The 17,743-nt window shown below is 50.1% G+C and overlaps 1 protein-coding gene across 2 annotated transcripts in view; it reads right to left on the bottom strand.

Moving 5' to 3' along the window:
* Myrip (myosin VIIA and Rab interacting protein) overlaps positions 1-17,743 on the bottom strand; it is a 171,478-nt gene that overhangs the window by 52,771 nt on the left and 100,964 nt on the right. For both annotated transcript variants that reach the window (XM_051140189.1, XM_051140188.1), the window contains exons 4-5: positions 4,750-4,886; positions 1,887-1,967 (exon numbers count right to left, since the gene is read on the bottom strand). In XM_051140189.1, the coding sequence (XP_050996146.1) occupies positions 1,887-1,967; positions 4,750-4,886 (218 nt within the window). The remainder of the gene's footprint in view (positions 1-1,886; positions 1,968-4,749; positions 4,887-17,743) is intronic.

The raw sequence follows: 17,743 nt of genomic DNA, 5'->3' as shown, positions 1-17,743 counted from the left end.
CACAGGACTGAGTAGAGCGCATGCTGGTACTCAGTTGGTAACCATGGAGGTAACCATGGCGGTAACCTGCCGAGGCGCCATGTGGTCAGAGTTCACATCAGTAACCACATTGGTAAGCCAGTGAGGTGCTGCTATGTGGTCACACTGCACAGATGGATCTGTGAAGCTCAGACTGGCTAGGTAATTTTTGAAACAGCAGAGGGTTACCACTGGCATTCAGTACTCCTGAAAAAGCTCTGGCAGAGAAATGAAGGCAAAGCCCACGTGATCTCTTCAGATAGCACAGCAGTATTTGTGTATGTGTGTATGTGTGTGTGTGTGTGTGAGAGAGAGAGAGAGAGAGAGAGAGAGAGAGAGAGAGAGAGAGAGAGAGAGAGAGGCCGACTTCCAGAACTGTCCTCGGTGCACACAGTTTTTGAGATAGGACCTCTCACTGAACCCGGAGCTCACTGATCCAGCTCAGCTAGTAAGCACCAGGACCTGCCTGTCTCTGCCTCTCTGGAACTGGGTTGCAAGCACACACTGCATGCTCTGCTTTTTGCGTGGCTGATGGAGGCTGAACTCACACTAGTGTGGCGAGTACTCGCCAACTGAGCCTACAGCAGCCACTTTAGTGGCATGGGAACACCCTCTTCTCCCAGCCCCTCTATCTCCAGGGTCTTACTGTATTGGCCGTGCTGACCTTGAACTCATAACCCTCCCGCTGCAGCCTCTGGAGCAGCTGGGGTTACATATCTGTGCAGGATCAGCTCACCGGCTGCCTCAGAGTCCAAACTACATCGGCCATAGGATCACGGGTCTGAAAGGATGCACGTGTCTCTTTTTCTCTAATTTCAATCTCCTGCTGCCATTTCTAACCAGTCTTGTGCTAACAGCACATGCCAGCTTCCTGTGAACTGCGGAAAGTTATTTGTGAAACGAGACAAAGTGTGAACACATCTATCCATTCATAAATCACTCACCCAGTGTGGCTAGGATGTGGCATTTGGAAAATATAATAAATTCTCTGAAACAAGGCCAGGCAGTGGTGGCGCATGCCTTTAATCCCAGCACTTGGGAGGCAGAGGCAGGCGGGTCACTGTGAGTTCGAGGCCGGCCTGGTCTACAATGTGAGTCCAGGACAGCCAAGGCTACACAGAGAAACCCTGTCCTGAAAAACCAGGAAAAAGATTCTCTGAAACAAACTCCACTAAAGTCAAGGTGACATTTAAAATTGGTGTGTGTGTGTGTGTGTGTGTGCACGTGTGCATATGTGTGCATATGTATGCCATAGCATACACATGGCAGTTAGAAGATGACTTGTGGGAGTCAGTTTTCTTCTACCATGCGGTCCCAGGGATTGAACTCAGATCATCAGGCTTGTTTGCAGGCACCTTTACCTGCTGAGCCATCTCATCAGTCCAGATGTGTTGCTTATTACTAGTACATATCATTGTACAAAATGCTAGATTTTGTTGTGACACGTATGTAACGTGCTCTCCTCATATTTTACCCACCAATGCTTTCTCACAGGACAGGTCTGCGTATTCTCAGCAAACACGACCGACCCCATGACACTGGGTTCTCTAGCGATGCCCTGGTAGACAGGCTGAGTCCATGAGCCCAGGCCACGCATTTAACTGGGCATGTGTGTGTGATGGGGACAGTTACCAGGTCCCAGAAAGGCTTCAGATGCCATTCCGTAATTCTCGGATGAGGGTGTAGGTATAAAATGTAACGTTACTAAATTATGGGATTGGTTTCCCGCGGGAAGCACAGGTTCCTGGCTCGATGACTGCCTCCCAACCCCAGAGCTCTCTCTGGTCAGTCACAACTTGGTTACGGTCACGACACGTCAGCCAACAGCTTCTCCAACTTCCCAGCAGCTGTCAGTCAAGCAACCTTACCTTCCGTCTGCCTGTAGAACGTGGAGTCACTTCCTGAAACACTCCCTTCATTCTCCAGGTGTGGTTCGAACAATCCTCCTCCTAGATAAGAGAACAGCCCGGCCATGAAGTCCCTGCTTGCCCATGAATGCCTCAGAGCCAGCGGATCACCTGCCTTCATGAAGCCTGCCTTGCAGACGGGTTGATGCTCCAATGATGCAGTATTTGACACCTGTTGTTTTCCCTCTCTGCACAGTGATTTTTAGTACAACTAGACCCCAACTTTCTTCCAGTGTCTTCTGCTATGGCATAAGTATATTTCCTTTCCAAACTCATAGTGAACTTTAATCCTCATCCCGATAGTATTGGAAGTGCGGTTTAACAAAAGGTGACTAGACCAAGAGAGCCCAGCCCTAATCGGTGGCTTAGTGTAATGTTGGGAGTGGAGTTATTCAGGAGTGAGCTTACGGTGAATGATCCTCTCCCGTTCTTGCTCTTTCCTGTGTGTCCGCCTTTCTACCTTCTGTTCTCGATGACACAGCAAGAAGGTCCTTCCCAAGGGGCTGGGGAGATGGCTCAGAGATTAAGAGCTTTACTGCTCTTCCAGAGGACCCAAGCTCAGTTCCCAGCACCTACACCTGGAGGCTCACAATCATCTGTCACTCCCAGCACCCACACCAGGAAGCTCACAACTGTCTGCAACTCCCAGCTCTGAGGGATCTGATGGCTTTTAGATTCTGTAGGTACTGTACATGTGTACACACACACGTGCACGCGCGCACACACACACACAAACACATACACACACACACACACACACACACACACACACACACGGAGAGGGCAAGGCGGCTTTCCCAGCCTCTCAAACTTCCAGCTATAGAGACTTCTACTGTCTCCAAGTTGTTGCTGGGTCTTGTGTGGTTCTGATGTTCTGATGTCGCAGCCCATGTGGACTAAGATTTCTTCTCTGGAGGAAGTAGGGCGGGGGCGGGGGGAGACAGAGCAGCGGGGTGACGATGGGGAGTGTGAGGTCAGTTGGTGGACCTGCACATCACCTGTTGTGTCACTGTGAGCAAGTTACAACCCTCTTTGGCCTTTGACCTCCCTACCAGAAAAATAGGCACATAGATGGTACCCCTCTGTGTGCAGTGGCATCCCACTCATCTTTAGATGGGGGGCATGGCAGCTCTCTAAACAGCCGCTCTAATAATGGTTTAACTGCCCCTTTCTCTACTACAGAAGTGTACCTGAGATGTAGTCTGAGAAAACAGGGAGGAAGCTACCGTATTTGATCTATCTTGAAGGCTGCTGCTGCCTCTCAGCTAAACACACCTTTCCCAGGAAGCTTGAAACTGTCTATCTGGAACCACGCCAGGGCCCAATGATCCTCATGGGCGACACCTCCATCCTGTTTCCCCACTAGCTATGCAGCGGGCATAATTTTCAGATGAGGTACAACCAAGGCTTTATTGAGATACAACAATGTGAAACAGCGATGACAAAAAGTTTCCCGGGAGGTGGACGGGAGGTTTCCTTTCCCTGGCTCTCATGGATAAGAAGCATTTACGTGTCAGCAGCCGTGAACAGAGACACTCCAGTGGAAAGCTCCTTTACGGAGGCATGCTGCTCACAGGCTTGACAACTGCTCTCCACCCTCCTGTCTCTCTTCAGAGACCCCAAGAACAGAGTCTCTCGTTCTCAGCCACTAGCTTGTCGTAACGGTCTAAATTCTGTGTAGATGAAGTCGCCCCTTTGGGCTTTCCAGGAGGACACCAACACCCTCATGACTTTGCAAGGACGCTGGAATCCGAGTCTGGCAAATAGAACTCAGAGTGTGAAGGAGTGTTTTGCAATCCCAGAATACAGGCCTGGTCTCTCCTCTCCACATGGAAACAACTTCCCCATGGTTTGACAGTTAGGAGATAGTTAAGAGTTGCTTTTAGGGGCTGGGTAGGTAGCTCAGTGGTCAGAGCAATGTCACACAAGCATGAAGACCTGAGTTCAAACCCCAGGAGCAGTGTAAAGAGCTGGGTGTGGCCTCACAAGTACTTGTAAGTCCAGGGCTGTGGGGGAGTGGAGATGGGGGAAGAATTGGCGGGCTTTGCTGGCCACAGACTAGCTCCAGGTCAGCGAGAGACCCTGCATGAAGGGAATAGGAGAGTGACAGAGCAGGGGGCTCGACGTCTTCCTCCGGCCTTCACATACATGTGCCCACGTGCATGCATGCACTCGTGTGTGTGCGTGTGTGTGTGTGTGTGTGTGTGTACACTTGCAATTTGCTGAAATAGTTTGGCCTTCCAAGCTCTCAAGCTGTCTAGTCCAGCAGGAATGTTCAAAGCTCATGCGCTGGGGCTGGAGAGATGACTGAGCATACAGTGCTTGCTGCTCAAGCACTAGGACCTGAGTTCGATTCCCAGCATCAAAAGCTGAGCGTGTGGCACATGCTTTACTCCTAAGGCTGGGGGTTCAGGGAGAGAGTGGTGGGGCGGAGACAGCTGGGTCACTGGATCTCCTTGGCAAGCCAGTCTAGCCTAGCCTACTGGCTGAGTTCCAGGGCCTGTGAAAGACCCTGTCCCAAAAAAACAAGGCGGACAACTCTTGACACGGGAAGCCGACCCCTGGCCTTCCCATCCATGTGCACACACATACACGCGTGCCCATACACACGTGCATCCACATATACATGCACACGCAAAAACAAAATCCTAAGTTACAGTGTGACACTCCCTGCCACCTGGCCTCTTTCCAGAACATACTGTTTAATTAAGTTTCTCTGTCCCTGTGAAGAGTGTGTGTCCCCAAGAACCGGGCCTGCAAGCCACGCCCTCTCCTCTCACTTGAAGCCATCAACACCTCCCAGAGCAGCAGGCATCGCGATTACCTAGGATGTCAAAGCAGGCGCCACTCTCCAGACGGTGTTTCCTGTACAGGTTCTTCAGGACCTTGGCGCTGCCGAAGCGCTTGAAGCGGCTCTTCACGTTGTTGTAGAACCATTCCAGTGACTGTGTCCTCAGAAGCCTGCCAGACAGCAAAAGTTAGACCCGCGGAATGGCTCCCTCCACAGAGGGGTAGGTAGCGTTTGCACCTCAGCCTCCGGAAGCTTGAGCCTGCAGGCTCCTCGCTGGATACCTCGGGGACACTGCTACCTGTCATCACGCATGTGGAGTCAAGCTGGCCTGCACTGGGATGGACACCTTTGGTGGCCAAGCCCCCCCCCTCAGCAGTGAGTGGGGCTATCAGCCGCCAGTTGGCCAGAGTTGCAGGAAGCGGGGGGGGGCAGGGGGGGGGAAGGCCGGACCCACCTGAGTCTACCCTGCGAGCCAGCAGATGCTTGCTATTTTAAGCCACTAAATTCTCCGTGGTTTATTAATGCAAAAAGCCAACTCACAGAACATCTGGTCAGCAGTGGGCTCTATAGCAGGTATTCCTACCGTATCATCGGCACTTTTAATCCAGCTTGAAGAAATAAGAAGAACTAATGAGCCTGCAAAAGGCTCCAGACTCTTTTTCAGCCAGCACCATGGGAAACCTATTTCCCAGTGCACAAGGCAGCCATGGTCGGCACAGACATGGACGAGATCTCCTTCATGCTTGGTGAGAACAGATTCTAAAGCCCTTCCATTTGAGGAACTGCTTTTGTAACTCTTTCTTATTGTGAGTGTAAAAAAACAAAAATTCCCTCTGGAAAATTCAGAAAAAGAGTATAAAGATTTCCAGATTGGAAGGAAAAAAATTCACATTCAACGAAGGAACAAGCAAACGTGGGGTACAGGTGTGGACACTGCCTTGGAGTCGGCCCCACCGAGCCCCTGTTGGTTCTGATTGCAAGTTCGGCCTTTTGCTCAATTCAAAGCTGAAGCAACAGGAAGCCCCGTGAAGCAAAGAGTCAGAAGAAAACCTAAAACAACTATATTGTTTCCCTTTAAAGCCCTACCACTTAGCAGGCACACCGCAAATGCTAAGCCCTTCAGTGAGCTGGTTGTGTGAATCCTCTAATTTCTGTTTATGCGGCATGACTCAACTGGTAAGTACCGTGTGTTTTCATTCCAGGACACACTAGAATCCTAATTCAAGCTAAAGAACAGCACCGAAATAATTACAGTCTCATATATCCTCACCTAGGAACGCCAGACTGACCTGGGTTGACTGGATTTAAACAAGCACAGTTGTGAGAAGGCGGGGAGCCGCCCGCACAGAACTCTGCTCAGGCTGCAGTTGCTAAGCAATGAAGCCGGGTGTCCCCAGGTCCCCACTCTAGCAAGACGGGGCACCATGCAAGAGGAAGCCCCTAGGAGTTCCCTGCTTTTGGGGTGGGGAGCGGGTGGGGGGAAAGGGGCGCTTGTCCTGGGGCTAGCAGCAGGTGGAACGGGTGGCCAGCAGGATGGGCGCCACCTAGAGGCGTTATGTGGAACCACACCCTCAGTCATCCATTTAGCCTCTCAGCCTTGTTGGGTTGAAATTTGTGTTTTAGCAAAAGGGACCTAGTAAAATGTACTGGAGGTTTTAAAAAGTGGAATGACTATATTGTTTTAAATCTTGGCTATAAGAGACAGGGCCAGTAACTTGCTTTATCTCGTCCCATTTTTCTAAGGAAAATGATCCAGCCTGGGAAACATAGCTATAAAGATGAACAAAATAACTGAAAAGTCAAACTCTCGAATGCAGGTGCAATAGCTATTAAAAAATGACACATCAAAATACTGTGGGCATACATTCATGTCTTTACACTCAGCCAGGTTCCCCCAAAAACCCTGTGATGGTGGCGCTATGCTGACATTACTTCTCTGGTAAAATTACAGAATGCCACACTTAAGACCCACGACCCGACTCAACGCCGTCTTCATCACACACAGCTAAGAAAGCAGAAGTAGGTGGAAGTGAACAGAACCCAAAGTCTGCAGGCGTGTGAAGTGCTTGCCCTCAGGAAAGGGGAAACACTTCTGGGGACCCCTGTGCACTGCAGAAGTGCCACTTTCCCCCAAGAATGTGACTAGCATTGGGGTGCATTTTGTCATCTACCACCTGTGTGACTGAGAGTTAGCTGCTAACTTTTCAGTGGGGGCATCAGTAGACACATGGAGCGCATGGGCTGACCTACGTGCTGACAAAGCAACTATAGACTTAGGATAGACCAAGACCAGGAAACAGTAAGGTTTTTCCTTCTAAAGAGTTAGAGGGAAAGATGGGTGTGTTGGCAAAGGAAAAAAAGTTGCTTTTCTCTCTCCTATGTGGACACTGTTAAGAGCCAGTTAGGAAGCCTTTGACTGTTCACTGAGGCCCCAAAGTCCAGAAGCGACATCAGCTTGGGATGCTGTGTGTGTTTCCTTCTGAGCCACTATGTCTGCTGCTTCTGTCAGTGGAGGCCTGAGGAGCCCAGACCTCCCTGGCTGGGCCTGTCGTCTACTGAGAGCAGTTCACACAATCACCTGCTTGATATTGAGGCGAAGCCCCAGGACAGCCCTGCCATTACACCCACTCACCCCATCCTGCAATGATTAATCCTCAACAGCTCCCTGGATACGGTCTCCTACAAGAAGCTCAAAGGCTTAATGATTCAATCCTCCAAACACAAATCAAAACATAACCAACAACAGAGTCTTCTTGAGCTTCGTCCCAGGCACTGCTGTACAGCTGTGAAGAAACACCATGAGCAAGGCAAGTTACAGAGGAAAGCACTAATTTCAGTGTTTGCTCAGAGTTTTAGAGAGTTAGTCCATGACCATTACGGCAGGGAATGGTGCTGGAGCTGTAACTGAGAGCTTTACACTCTGATCCACAGGCAACAGGCAGAGAGACAGACAGACAGACAGACAGAGGCACACACACATACACAGAAACAACAGAGAGACAGACAGACAGATACACACACACACAGAGAAACAACAGAGAGACAGACAGACAGACAGACAGACACACAGAGAGAGAGAGAGAGAGAGAGAGAGAGAGAGAGAGAGATGCAGACAGGGAGAGAGAGAGACAGACAGACACACACACATACACAGAGAGACAAACACATAGAGAGAGACAGACAGACAGACACAGAGAGAGAGAGAGAGAGAAAGACAGAAAGAGAGTCAGAGAGACAGAGACAGAGACAGACTGGACCTAACATGGGCTTTTGAACCCTCAAAGCCCACCCTCCAGTGACACACCTACTCCAACAAGGCCACACCTACTCCACATCTCCTAATCCTCAAACAGTTTATCAGCTGGGGGCTAAGCATTAAATACATGAGCCCTGTGGCCATATCGTTCAAGTTCAAACCACTACAAGCCCTTACAATAAAAGAATAAACACTCGCCCCCAGATTTATAGTGACGACCGACATAATGCTGGGGTATCAGCTCGCACACCACCCCATCCCAGGTGGCCTTTCAGAACCTGTTATTTTTATTATCAGCACACACACTATTACACCCACTTTTAAAGAGTGTGGATATAAATGTTAAATAATGCCAAAAATAGTCTCAATGGGAAGACAACATTCAAGTCCTACATTGTTGGGAACAAGCAGAAGAAACATATTCTGAGTTCCACCATTTTGTTTTCAGACTCCACTTAATCATAGGGGAAAATCTAAGTTCAAGGTCCCAGGCCCTAGGGAGCTGGGGACTTGCCAATAGCTGGGACCTTCCAATCTGCTATAAGGAGACAGTTGTCTGAGTCCAGACATTTCAAGGACAACGTCTCCATCTTTCTGGTGGGGTCAACACAGTCATGTTCTCGGGCTCCAGGGCCCACTCCTACCCTGACTGATGGAAACTCCCTTGCTCAACCCCTTATGTCAACATATGACTGGATGGACACACTGCAGCCCACCCATGCTCCCTCTCGCTCTATGGTTCATCCTTTAAATATGCTGTACAATGTCCTTCAGGGTCACAGTTCAGCTCCTGAGTCTGTTCTGCAGCCCTGATTGATCGGTAGAGTCTTGACTACAATACATTTTTGTCACCTGGTGTTTGAGTTATATTGGATTTAAGCAGACCACACAACAATGTCTTTTTTTTTTTTTTTTTCACTCTTTTCCGAAACAGGGTCTTACTATGTAGCTCAGGCTGACCTTGAACTTGAGAGTCTGCCTCCACTTCCCAAGTGCTGAGATTATAGGCGTGTACTACCATGGTCAAGCTTTTTTTTTTTTTTTAAAGATTTATTTATTTAATGTATATGATAATGCACACCAGCAGAGAGCATCCAATCACATTATAGATGGTTGTGAGCCACCAAGTGGGTGCTGGGAATTGAACTCAGGACCTCTGGAAGAGCAGCCAGTGCTCTTAACCTCTGAGCCATCTCTCCAGCCCATGGCCAGGCTTCTTATACTTCATGCTAACCAAAGAGTTGGTCTTCTTCGTCAATGGGTTTCTTAGCACTTGGTGGCTCTGAAAGGCGGCTCATCATCCTACTACCACAGGGCTGGCTGATTCTGCTTTCTGGGCCCCTCCCAAGAGCCCTTGCCTCAGTGGCTGCGTGAGGCTTGAGAGAATAGCCCTGAGCCCTCCCCAGGCGAGAGGGACTGCATTTTGAGGGTTACTGAGCAAGAAGACAGATCGACAGGTCCCGAAGAGCCCAGGAGATGACAACGTGGCTGACTCAGAGCTGTGGAAATGAACAGACTGTCACTTGGGTGTACCTGTCACTCGGATGTTTGTGAAGGAAGAGTCCTACGTCCCTGACAACAGGCAAGCCCTGAAGGACCAAGTCAGAGCAGTGTGTTGTGAAAAGTCAAGAGATGCACAGACTCCAGATGGGAAAGGACAGCTTGCATGCTGGGACCCCAGAGTGTGCCACTAAGAACCTGCAGGCACACGTGGCCAGGAGGCTTGGAGTACCATGCCGGGTCGACAGGTGAAGAAGTGGGAGCTGAGAAAGAGGGAGGCAAAGTCAGGGCTGGAAGCAAGGGAAACCTGAGACTGACCCATGCATGGCCTCTCCTCCCTGAGCCCAGCCCCTGCTGTTTCTACCATCAGCACCCACGTGATTATATCCAAAGCCCACCCCTGCCCATCCCGAGGAGGTAAAACAAATCCTCTAGCTGCTGTGATACTGTCCTTGGCAAAAGCGAGTTCAGGAAAGAAGGGCTCATTTGGGCTCACAGTTCAAGGATACAGACCTTGACCAGGGAAGGCGTGGCCATGGGAGCACAAGGCAGCTGGACACACTGTGTCCACACTCAGGAAGCAGAGAAAGATGAATGTAGGAGCCATTTACTTTTCTTTTTCTTTCTTTCTTTCCTTTTTTTTTGTTTTTTGATTTTGTTGTTGTTGTTTTCAAGACAGGGTTTCTCTGTGTAGCCATGCAGCCTTGACTATTCTGGACTCACTTTGTAGACCAGTCTGGCCTCGAACTCACAGCGATCCGCCCACCTCTGCCTCCCAAATGCTGGGATTAAAGGCGTGCGCCACCTCCCGGCTTTTACTTTTTTCTTTTTATTCAGTCCAGGGCCCCAGGCCACGGAACGCTGCCATTCCCACATCAGCACAGTCTAAAACCTTCCTCACAGATAAGCCTAGAGGCTTCAGTCCCAGGTTACTCAATATTTACCACCACAGGGCAGATGGATGAGAAACTGACGCTGAAGGTGATGCAGCTGGCAAATGGAGGCCTGAGCCACGGGCGCCACATGGTGGCAGGAGAAAACCAACTCCACAAAGCTGTTCCCTGACCTTCACATGCATATTGTAACAGACACCCATCCAATCACAATTAAAATAAGTTAAATTAAATGGAGAGATTTTAAAAATGCAGAGGAGAATTCAGAGAAGAGGATTCTTATAGACTCTTGACAAACATGTAAACTGATACCATAGGGCAGAGTACAGAAGTCCCTCAGAAATCTAAAACAGAATCCTCGTGTGGTGCAGAAATCCCACAGTGTTACTCTAAACGGAATATAGTCACTGAATCAAAAGGCGCCTGCATGCCCATGCATGCTGCGGCACCACTATGGGTTTGGAATCGAGAGAGATGTCAATCAATGAATGAATACATAAAGAAAATGGAGAATTTGCACAACATTGCCCATTATCCAATCACAAACCAGACTGGAGGACATGGCACTAAGTGACACAGCCAGACCCAGAAAGACAAACACTGCAGGTTCCCACTCACGTGGAAATGAAAGGCGGTTTCATAGATGCAGAGAGAACGAGGGGACGGGAGGTAGGGAGGTGGGGGTGGGGCAGACAGCTGGCACACAAGTCCAGTTACATGGGAGCAGTAAGATCTAACGACCCAGTCAGGTGGCATGGTGTGTCACGCCAACTCATTACGTACTTTATAAAGAGCCAGGAGAGAAGGGGTTGAGGAGTCTCAGCACAAAGGGGGCCCAGGTGCGATCATCGCTGCACATGTCAGCACCTTGTATGCTATACATAAACCAACCATTATGCCAGTTAAAATGTTAATCAGGGAGAGAGGAGGGTTCTGAGATTGAACCCTGTAACCCACATGGTGGAAGGAGAGAGCTAGCTCCTGAAAATTGTTCTCTCACCTCTACACATGTGCTGTGGCATGGGTGTGCCTGCACACACCTGTGCGCATGCACACACTCAAATAACAAAGCATATTTTAAAATGAGTAAGAAGCTGGGAGCAGTGCTGCACGCCTTTAATCCCAGCACTCAGGAGGCAGAGACAGTGGATCTCTGTGAGTTCAAGGCCAGCCTGGTCTACAAAGTGAGTCTAGGACAGCCAAGGCTAAACAGAGGAATTCTGTCTCAAAACACACACACACACACACACACACACACACACACACACACACACACACATCTCAACTTATAAGAAAGGCGCAGGATCCAAAGAGATGGCCCAGCAGCATCTGCTGGTACTGATCTTACTGACAACCAGAGGTGAGTTCCCAACTCCTATGTTGGTCATCTCATAACCACCAATAGCTCCAGCTCCAGGGGACCTGGTGCCCTCTTCCAGCCTCGGTAGCATGTGCACTCAACCGTACCCACTCTAACCCCATACATATGCATAACTAAAAGAGAAAATAAAATCTTTCAAAGATGCACAGAACCCATGTTTTTGCTATTGCTGTAGTTTTCTGGTCAAGACTCTTGGTCTTAGAAACTTCCAGAAAACCTTAGGGCTGGTGTGCGGTGGAAGAAGAGCTTTGGAGAAGCATGGAGACTGCATTATTAGGGAAAAGCTATGACACTTTGAGACCCTGAGGAGCCTGAGAGCCACCCTGTAGGTGAGAATGCATGTGGGTGGGCCTAGGACCTTTCCTTTCTATGACTTACCTGGATGCTGTCAGTGGGCTTGGGCATACAGGTGTCTCTGACCAGGCTCTTCGTAGGTTCTCACAGGTCCTGTGTGGACTTGAGACCACTGGCCCGTCCTAGCCTTGATCATTTTCGTCCATCAGGCAGCCTGCATGGTTCTCGCCTCCACCCTGGACCGCGGTATGGCTCTGTGAGTTTGATTTAATGAAACCAGCTGTCAAGCCTGCAGGGCCTCCGTGGTTTTGGAAGGAGGGTGAGTGCAGCTTCTCTTCTGCTCCCTTGCTTATAAGGCAGACTGGCGCTTACTCTTCCTTTGCCAGAAGTAACTGGGTTTAGTCACACGGATCTGGAAACCGGCTGCTCTTGGTTTAGCTGCAGCCAAGGTGGCTCATCTGGGAGAGCATGCGGGATCCAGCTAATGAGTATATGACCCTCAGGGTCGACAGCAAAAGCAGAGCGCACACACACTCTCCCTCAGTGTGGCCTTGTTGTCGACACTGATCTTATTTCCTTCGCTTCACGCCTCTATCTTCAGAATACAAACGATCACATCTTCTTCCCAGCCCATCTCCAGGGACATGAGGAGCAGCATTGGCAATGGCTGCCTGTGGTCCCAAGACGCTGAGGTGAGCCTGGTTTACCGTGAGAGAATCTCCACGTTTGTGTTTAGTGTGAGCACTTCCTTTTCTGCTTCTTCACCCAAACTTAACCAGCACAACAGTAAACTACGGAATGAGGTGTTTCTACTTCAAAGGAAGCCCTGGCTGGCTGCTGGAAGAGCTGGCTTGAACAGTGCTCAGATTAGTCAATTCTCTCACCGCACCGTGTGCGAACCAGGAGTAAGTGGTGCTCCAGCAAGTGAGCAGTTGCAGCCATCATGACAAACTCGCTTGCATCCGCAGGAGGATGCTAAGGTCGGGGGCAGGGGTACTGGGGCTGTGGCGAGTCAAAAATATCTGTCACTTACTGATTGTCACCTGCCTGCCCTGAGTAAGGTCCTTTTAGCCCAAGCAAAAACACAAAGCAGAGACAGGAATTGTTCTGTGAAAACAGGCCTATCACCAGTCATTGATAGAGCTCACCCCTGTTTGTCTGGTAATTTTAATAAAGTGTGTGTGTGTGTGTGTGTGTGTGTGTGTGTGTGTGCGCGCGCGTGCGCGCATGCGCGTGTCCCCATGCACATACGCATGTGTGTGGAGGCTAGGGCATCTTCCTCACTTGCTCCCACATCAGTCTTGAGGCAGGTGTCTCATTAGAAGTTAGAGTGGTAGCCAGCCCTGGGGATCTGCCTGTCTCTGCTTCCCCAGTGCTGAGATTGCATTCAGATGCACTGCACCCAGCTTTTTATGTGCGTGCTGGGACATTCAAACACAAGACTTCATGCTCGAATGGCATGTGCTTTGTCACTGAGCCATCTCTCCAACCGTCCCCCATAAATACCAGTCAGACCCTAGGATTTGCAATTTAAGTCTTCCATTCATCCATGGCCACTGTCCCTCCAACCTCCAGCTAAGGCTACTGCAGTGGTTTCAACGGTCTCCACAGGCTCATATATTTGAATATTTGATTCCCAGTTGGTGGAACTGTTTGGGAAGGAGTATAAGGTTTGACCTTGTTGGTAGGCATGTGTCGCTGGAGGTGGGCTCTGAGGTTTCAAAAGCTCACCACCTCGATCTCCATTGCTCTGTCCCCGTCTTTCAGATTGGATGTAAGCTCTCAGCTATGGCTCCAGCACCACGTCTGCCTACCTGCCTGCTGCCTACCTGCCTGCTGCCTACCTGCCTGCCTGCCTGCCTGCCTGCTGCCTACCTGCCTGCCTGCTGCCTGCCTGCCTGCTGCCTGCCTGCCTGCTGCCTGCCTGCTGCCTGCCTGCCTGCCTGCTGCCTGCCTGCTGCCTACCTGCCTGCCTGCTGCCTGCTTGCTGCCTACCTGCCTGCCTGCTGCCTGCCTGCCTGCTGCCTGCTGCCTGTCTGCTGCCTGCCTGCCTGCTGCCTGCCTGCTGCCTACCTGCCTGCCTGCTGCCTGCTTGCTGCCTACCTGCCTGCCTGCTGCCTGCCTGCCTGCTGCCTGCTGCCTGTCTGCTGCCTGCCTGTCTGCTGCCTACCTGCCTGCTGCCTATCTGCCTACCTGCTGCCTGCCTGCCTGCCTGCTGCCTATCTGCCTACCTGCTGCCTGCCTGCCTGCCTGCTGCCTACCTGCCTGCCTGCTGCCTGCCTGCCTGCTGCCTGCTTGCTGCCTACCTGCCTGCCTGCTGCCTACCTGCCTGCCTGCTGCCTGCCTGCTGCCTACCTGCCTGCCTGCTGCCTGCCTGCCTGCTGCCTGCCTGCTGCCTACCTGCCTGCCTGCTGCCTACCTGCCTGCTGCCTGCCTGCCTGCCTGCCTGCTGCCTACCTGCCTGCCTGCTGCCTGCCTGCCTGCTGCCTGCCTGCCTGCCTGCTGCCTGCCTGCTGCCTACCTGCCTGCCTGCTGCCTGCCTGCTGCCTACCTGCCTGCTGCCTGCCTGCCTGCCTGCCTGCTGCCTGCTGCCTGTCTGCTGCCTGCCTGCTGCCTGCCTGCTGCCTACCTGCCTGCCTGCTGCCTATCTGCCTACCTGCCTGCTGCCTACCTGCCTGCCTGCTGCCTGCCACCTGCCTGCCTGCTGCCGTGCTCCTTCCTCATCATGATGGTCATGGACTAACTCCTGAAACTGCAGGAAAACCCCCAGTTAAATGCTTCCTTTCGTAAGTTGACTTGATCATGGTGTCTCTTCACAGCAACAGAACAGAAACTAAGACACAGAGCAATGCGATCAATTTCCTTTATGCACACACAAGACACCGGCTCTGCAGAAGTGACCACTCACCATTGCAGCTCTCACAAGAATGCACCCTAGACACCATTGCAAGCATGCCCCTTGCTCCTTTGTAGGGGTTCACGAGTATATCACTTGATGGCTACTCTAGAACTTATTTAACCTGTGCCCTATCTCCTTATTGGTATTCTAGATTGCTGTGCTTGCTATTCCACCAATGCTCCAAGAACGGCTTTTTATCTGACCCACTGGATGTAAGTACATACATCTTCAGGATAAATTCGTAGGCACAGATGCGTGGGTCTGAAAGGTCTGCCTACCGTTTCACAGGCTGTAGGAATCTCATGTGAGCTATCCCAGTTCATGGCCTGTTAGCGACTTGTCAGCACCCCTGCTGTACGAGGCATCATCGGTCTATCTTTGCTAATCTTTGAACAACAGGGCAGCAATGTAACTTTAATTTATGTTTATCATAAGAGAGGCAACGGCCATTTAATCTGTTGAAGAGATATGTGAGGGGCCGGAGAGGTGGCTCCTCTGTCGAGTGTGCTTGCTGTCATGCCAGGAACCGGAGTTCTGGTTCCTAGCACCCACATCAGGCAGCTCACAACCCCCTGGAACTTCGGCTAGGATCTGGCACCTTCTTTTGGCCTCCACGGGTACCAAACGACATGTGACGCCCACACGTACGTTCAGGCAAACAGTCATTCACATAAATAAAAAACACGTAGGTCTTTAAAAAAAAAAACAACAAAATATCATATGTGCATGAAAATGCCATAAAGCAACTTCTCACTTTGCATGAGAATGAGAAGCACTAAAATAAACAATAAGATAAAACAGCAGGCAGAAAGCCTGGGGGACCCTGACGAACTTTTCAGGGTCCCTTCGGGGTGACAGATGTAACATCCCAGTGTGGCTGACCTCAAGCACAAAATGCCCTGGGACATATGTGTCCTAGCAGTTGCTGCTCAAGGACATAGTGCAGGGTTACTTTGGATTAAGTCAACCCAACCCTTGAACACACCAGTGATACCCCCTGTACCAGCTGTGGCCTCAGAGGTGAGGCACCTGCCCGGGAGTAGCTCAGCACCCCGTGTGCTGCATCAGCAGAGGTGGGGCACAGTACCCCCACTTGTCCCTGTAGTCTCTGAAGTGGAGACAGTAGATCAAAATATCTTTCACAGTTCACTTTTCAACCTATACACAGATTAAAAAAAAAAAAAACCCACAAACCAACAACAACAACAACAACAAAAAAAAAAACATGAACTGAAAACTCACACACAAGATGGGACAAAAGTGACCTATTTTGACTGAAAAACACCCGTAACAGCGACAGGCAGCCTCCTATGCAGGATTATAGTAAATAACCAATTACTGTAAATTACGAAATTTAATTGTTAAGGTTACCGGAACCAGCGATGCTTTTTCTGCCAAGCTCTTGGACCCAGATGAGACCGGAGTATCTTAAAGAAGAATCAATGGCAGAAACAGGTGGTGGAGACAGGTGGTGGAGACCCCAAATCTCCTCTCTCTGTGTTCCTGGGTAGGAAGGCCCGAAGAAACACAGTAACCCAGGCAACCTTTTTGAGAAGAGACTCAGGCCTCTCTGCAGAGAGTAAGCCGGAGTGAGGGACTGGCACATAGCACTGCCGGTTTCTATTACTGGCTTCGGCAGGGAGGGGTTGCAGAGCTGTGAAATCTCAGCTAAGCCAGCCAAGAAAAGCCATCAACACATGTGCCGTGGGGAGAAAGCCACCGAAGCTCACTTAAAGCCTCTGGGTTTGAGGAAACCTTGTAGAGAAAATTCACATGGATTTTTACACTTATTTTGTTTTTATTTTTATTTTTCACCTTTCTTGCTTTGTACATTCAAGATGCATAGGTTTGGGACAGTCCCCAGGGTGGTCCTATCATGTGCTTTCTACCCACATCACAGGGTTAACTTTGGTAAGGTTTATATCACAAACACACATCGGATGGCAGGGGGGAGATGGGGCTGAGGAAGCTGGATCTGGAAGAGAGCTTTGGGGAGTCTCCTGTGTACACCCCTCAGGTAAAGAAAGGCTCAAGTGTGGCCAGGTTTGACCCAAACAACCACTGATGGATACAGCCCATCCCTTGATAGCTCGGACCACGGCAGGTCACTTTGTGCACAGAAGTGCACTTCAGCACCTTTGTGTCTAAAATCGTTATCAGTCAACTTCTGCCTGGATTTTACAAATTTTTGTGACTTTATTTTTAGTTATTAAATCTTTTTATTGATGCACATGTACATGTGGGTGCAATGCCTATGGCGGCCAGAAGAGGGCGACAGAGCTCCTGGAGCTGGAGATACAGGTGGGCGTGGGAAGCTTGGCTCGGGTGCTGGGAACTGACTAAAATCCTCTGAGAGCGCCCGGCACACACACATCACACAGAGGGATTTGAAGCATCACAGTTCTGTGGACTGTACTGCATTAGGCAAAAGATTTGCAAAAGATAAGGAAACCAGAACAAGTGTGTTGCCTTAGAAATGGGCTCTCTCGCACACACAGGGTATTAACAGAAACTCTGAAGAGATGCACATTACGTCCTCATCTGGGTGCGAATTCAAGAGCCGTGAATGGCAAAAATGGAAAGAACTTAATGTTCGTCTCAGAAAACGTGAAGTCAGTGTATTTCTGCTCAAATGTAAACCTTAAGAAAAGGCTACCGCTAATGTTTTACTTGAAAAATAAACAGAAACCGTGGTGACAAATACAGGTCATTTAGGCTGTAAATCAGTCCTGCCCTCTAGGGGGCAATGACCTTATGGTCTGGGGCTGATGGAGCCCCAGGGTTCCTAACCCTCTTGGGTTAAA

This window comes from Acomys russatus, chromosome 32 (genome assembly GCF_903995435.1).
Source record: "Acomys russatus chromosome 32, mAcoRus1.1, whole genome shotgun sequence".
Classification (NCBI taxonomy): Eukaryota; Metazoa; Chordata; class Mammalia; order Rodentia; family Muridae; genus Acomys; species Acomys russatus.
This window is presented reverse-complemented; position numbering and strand designations above follow the sequence as displayed.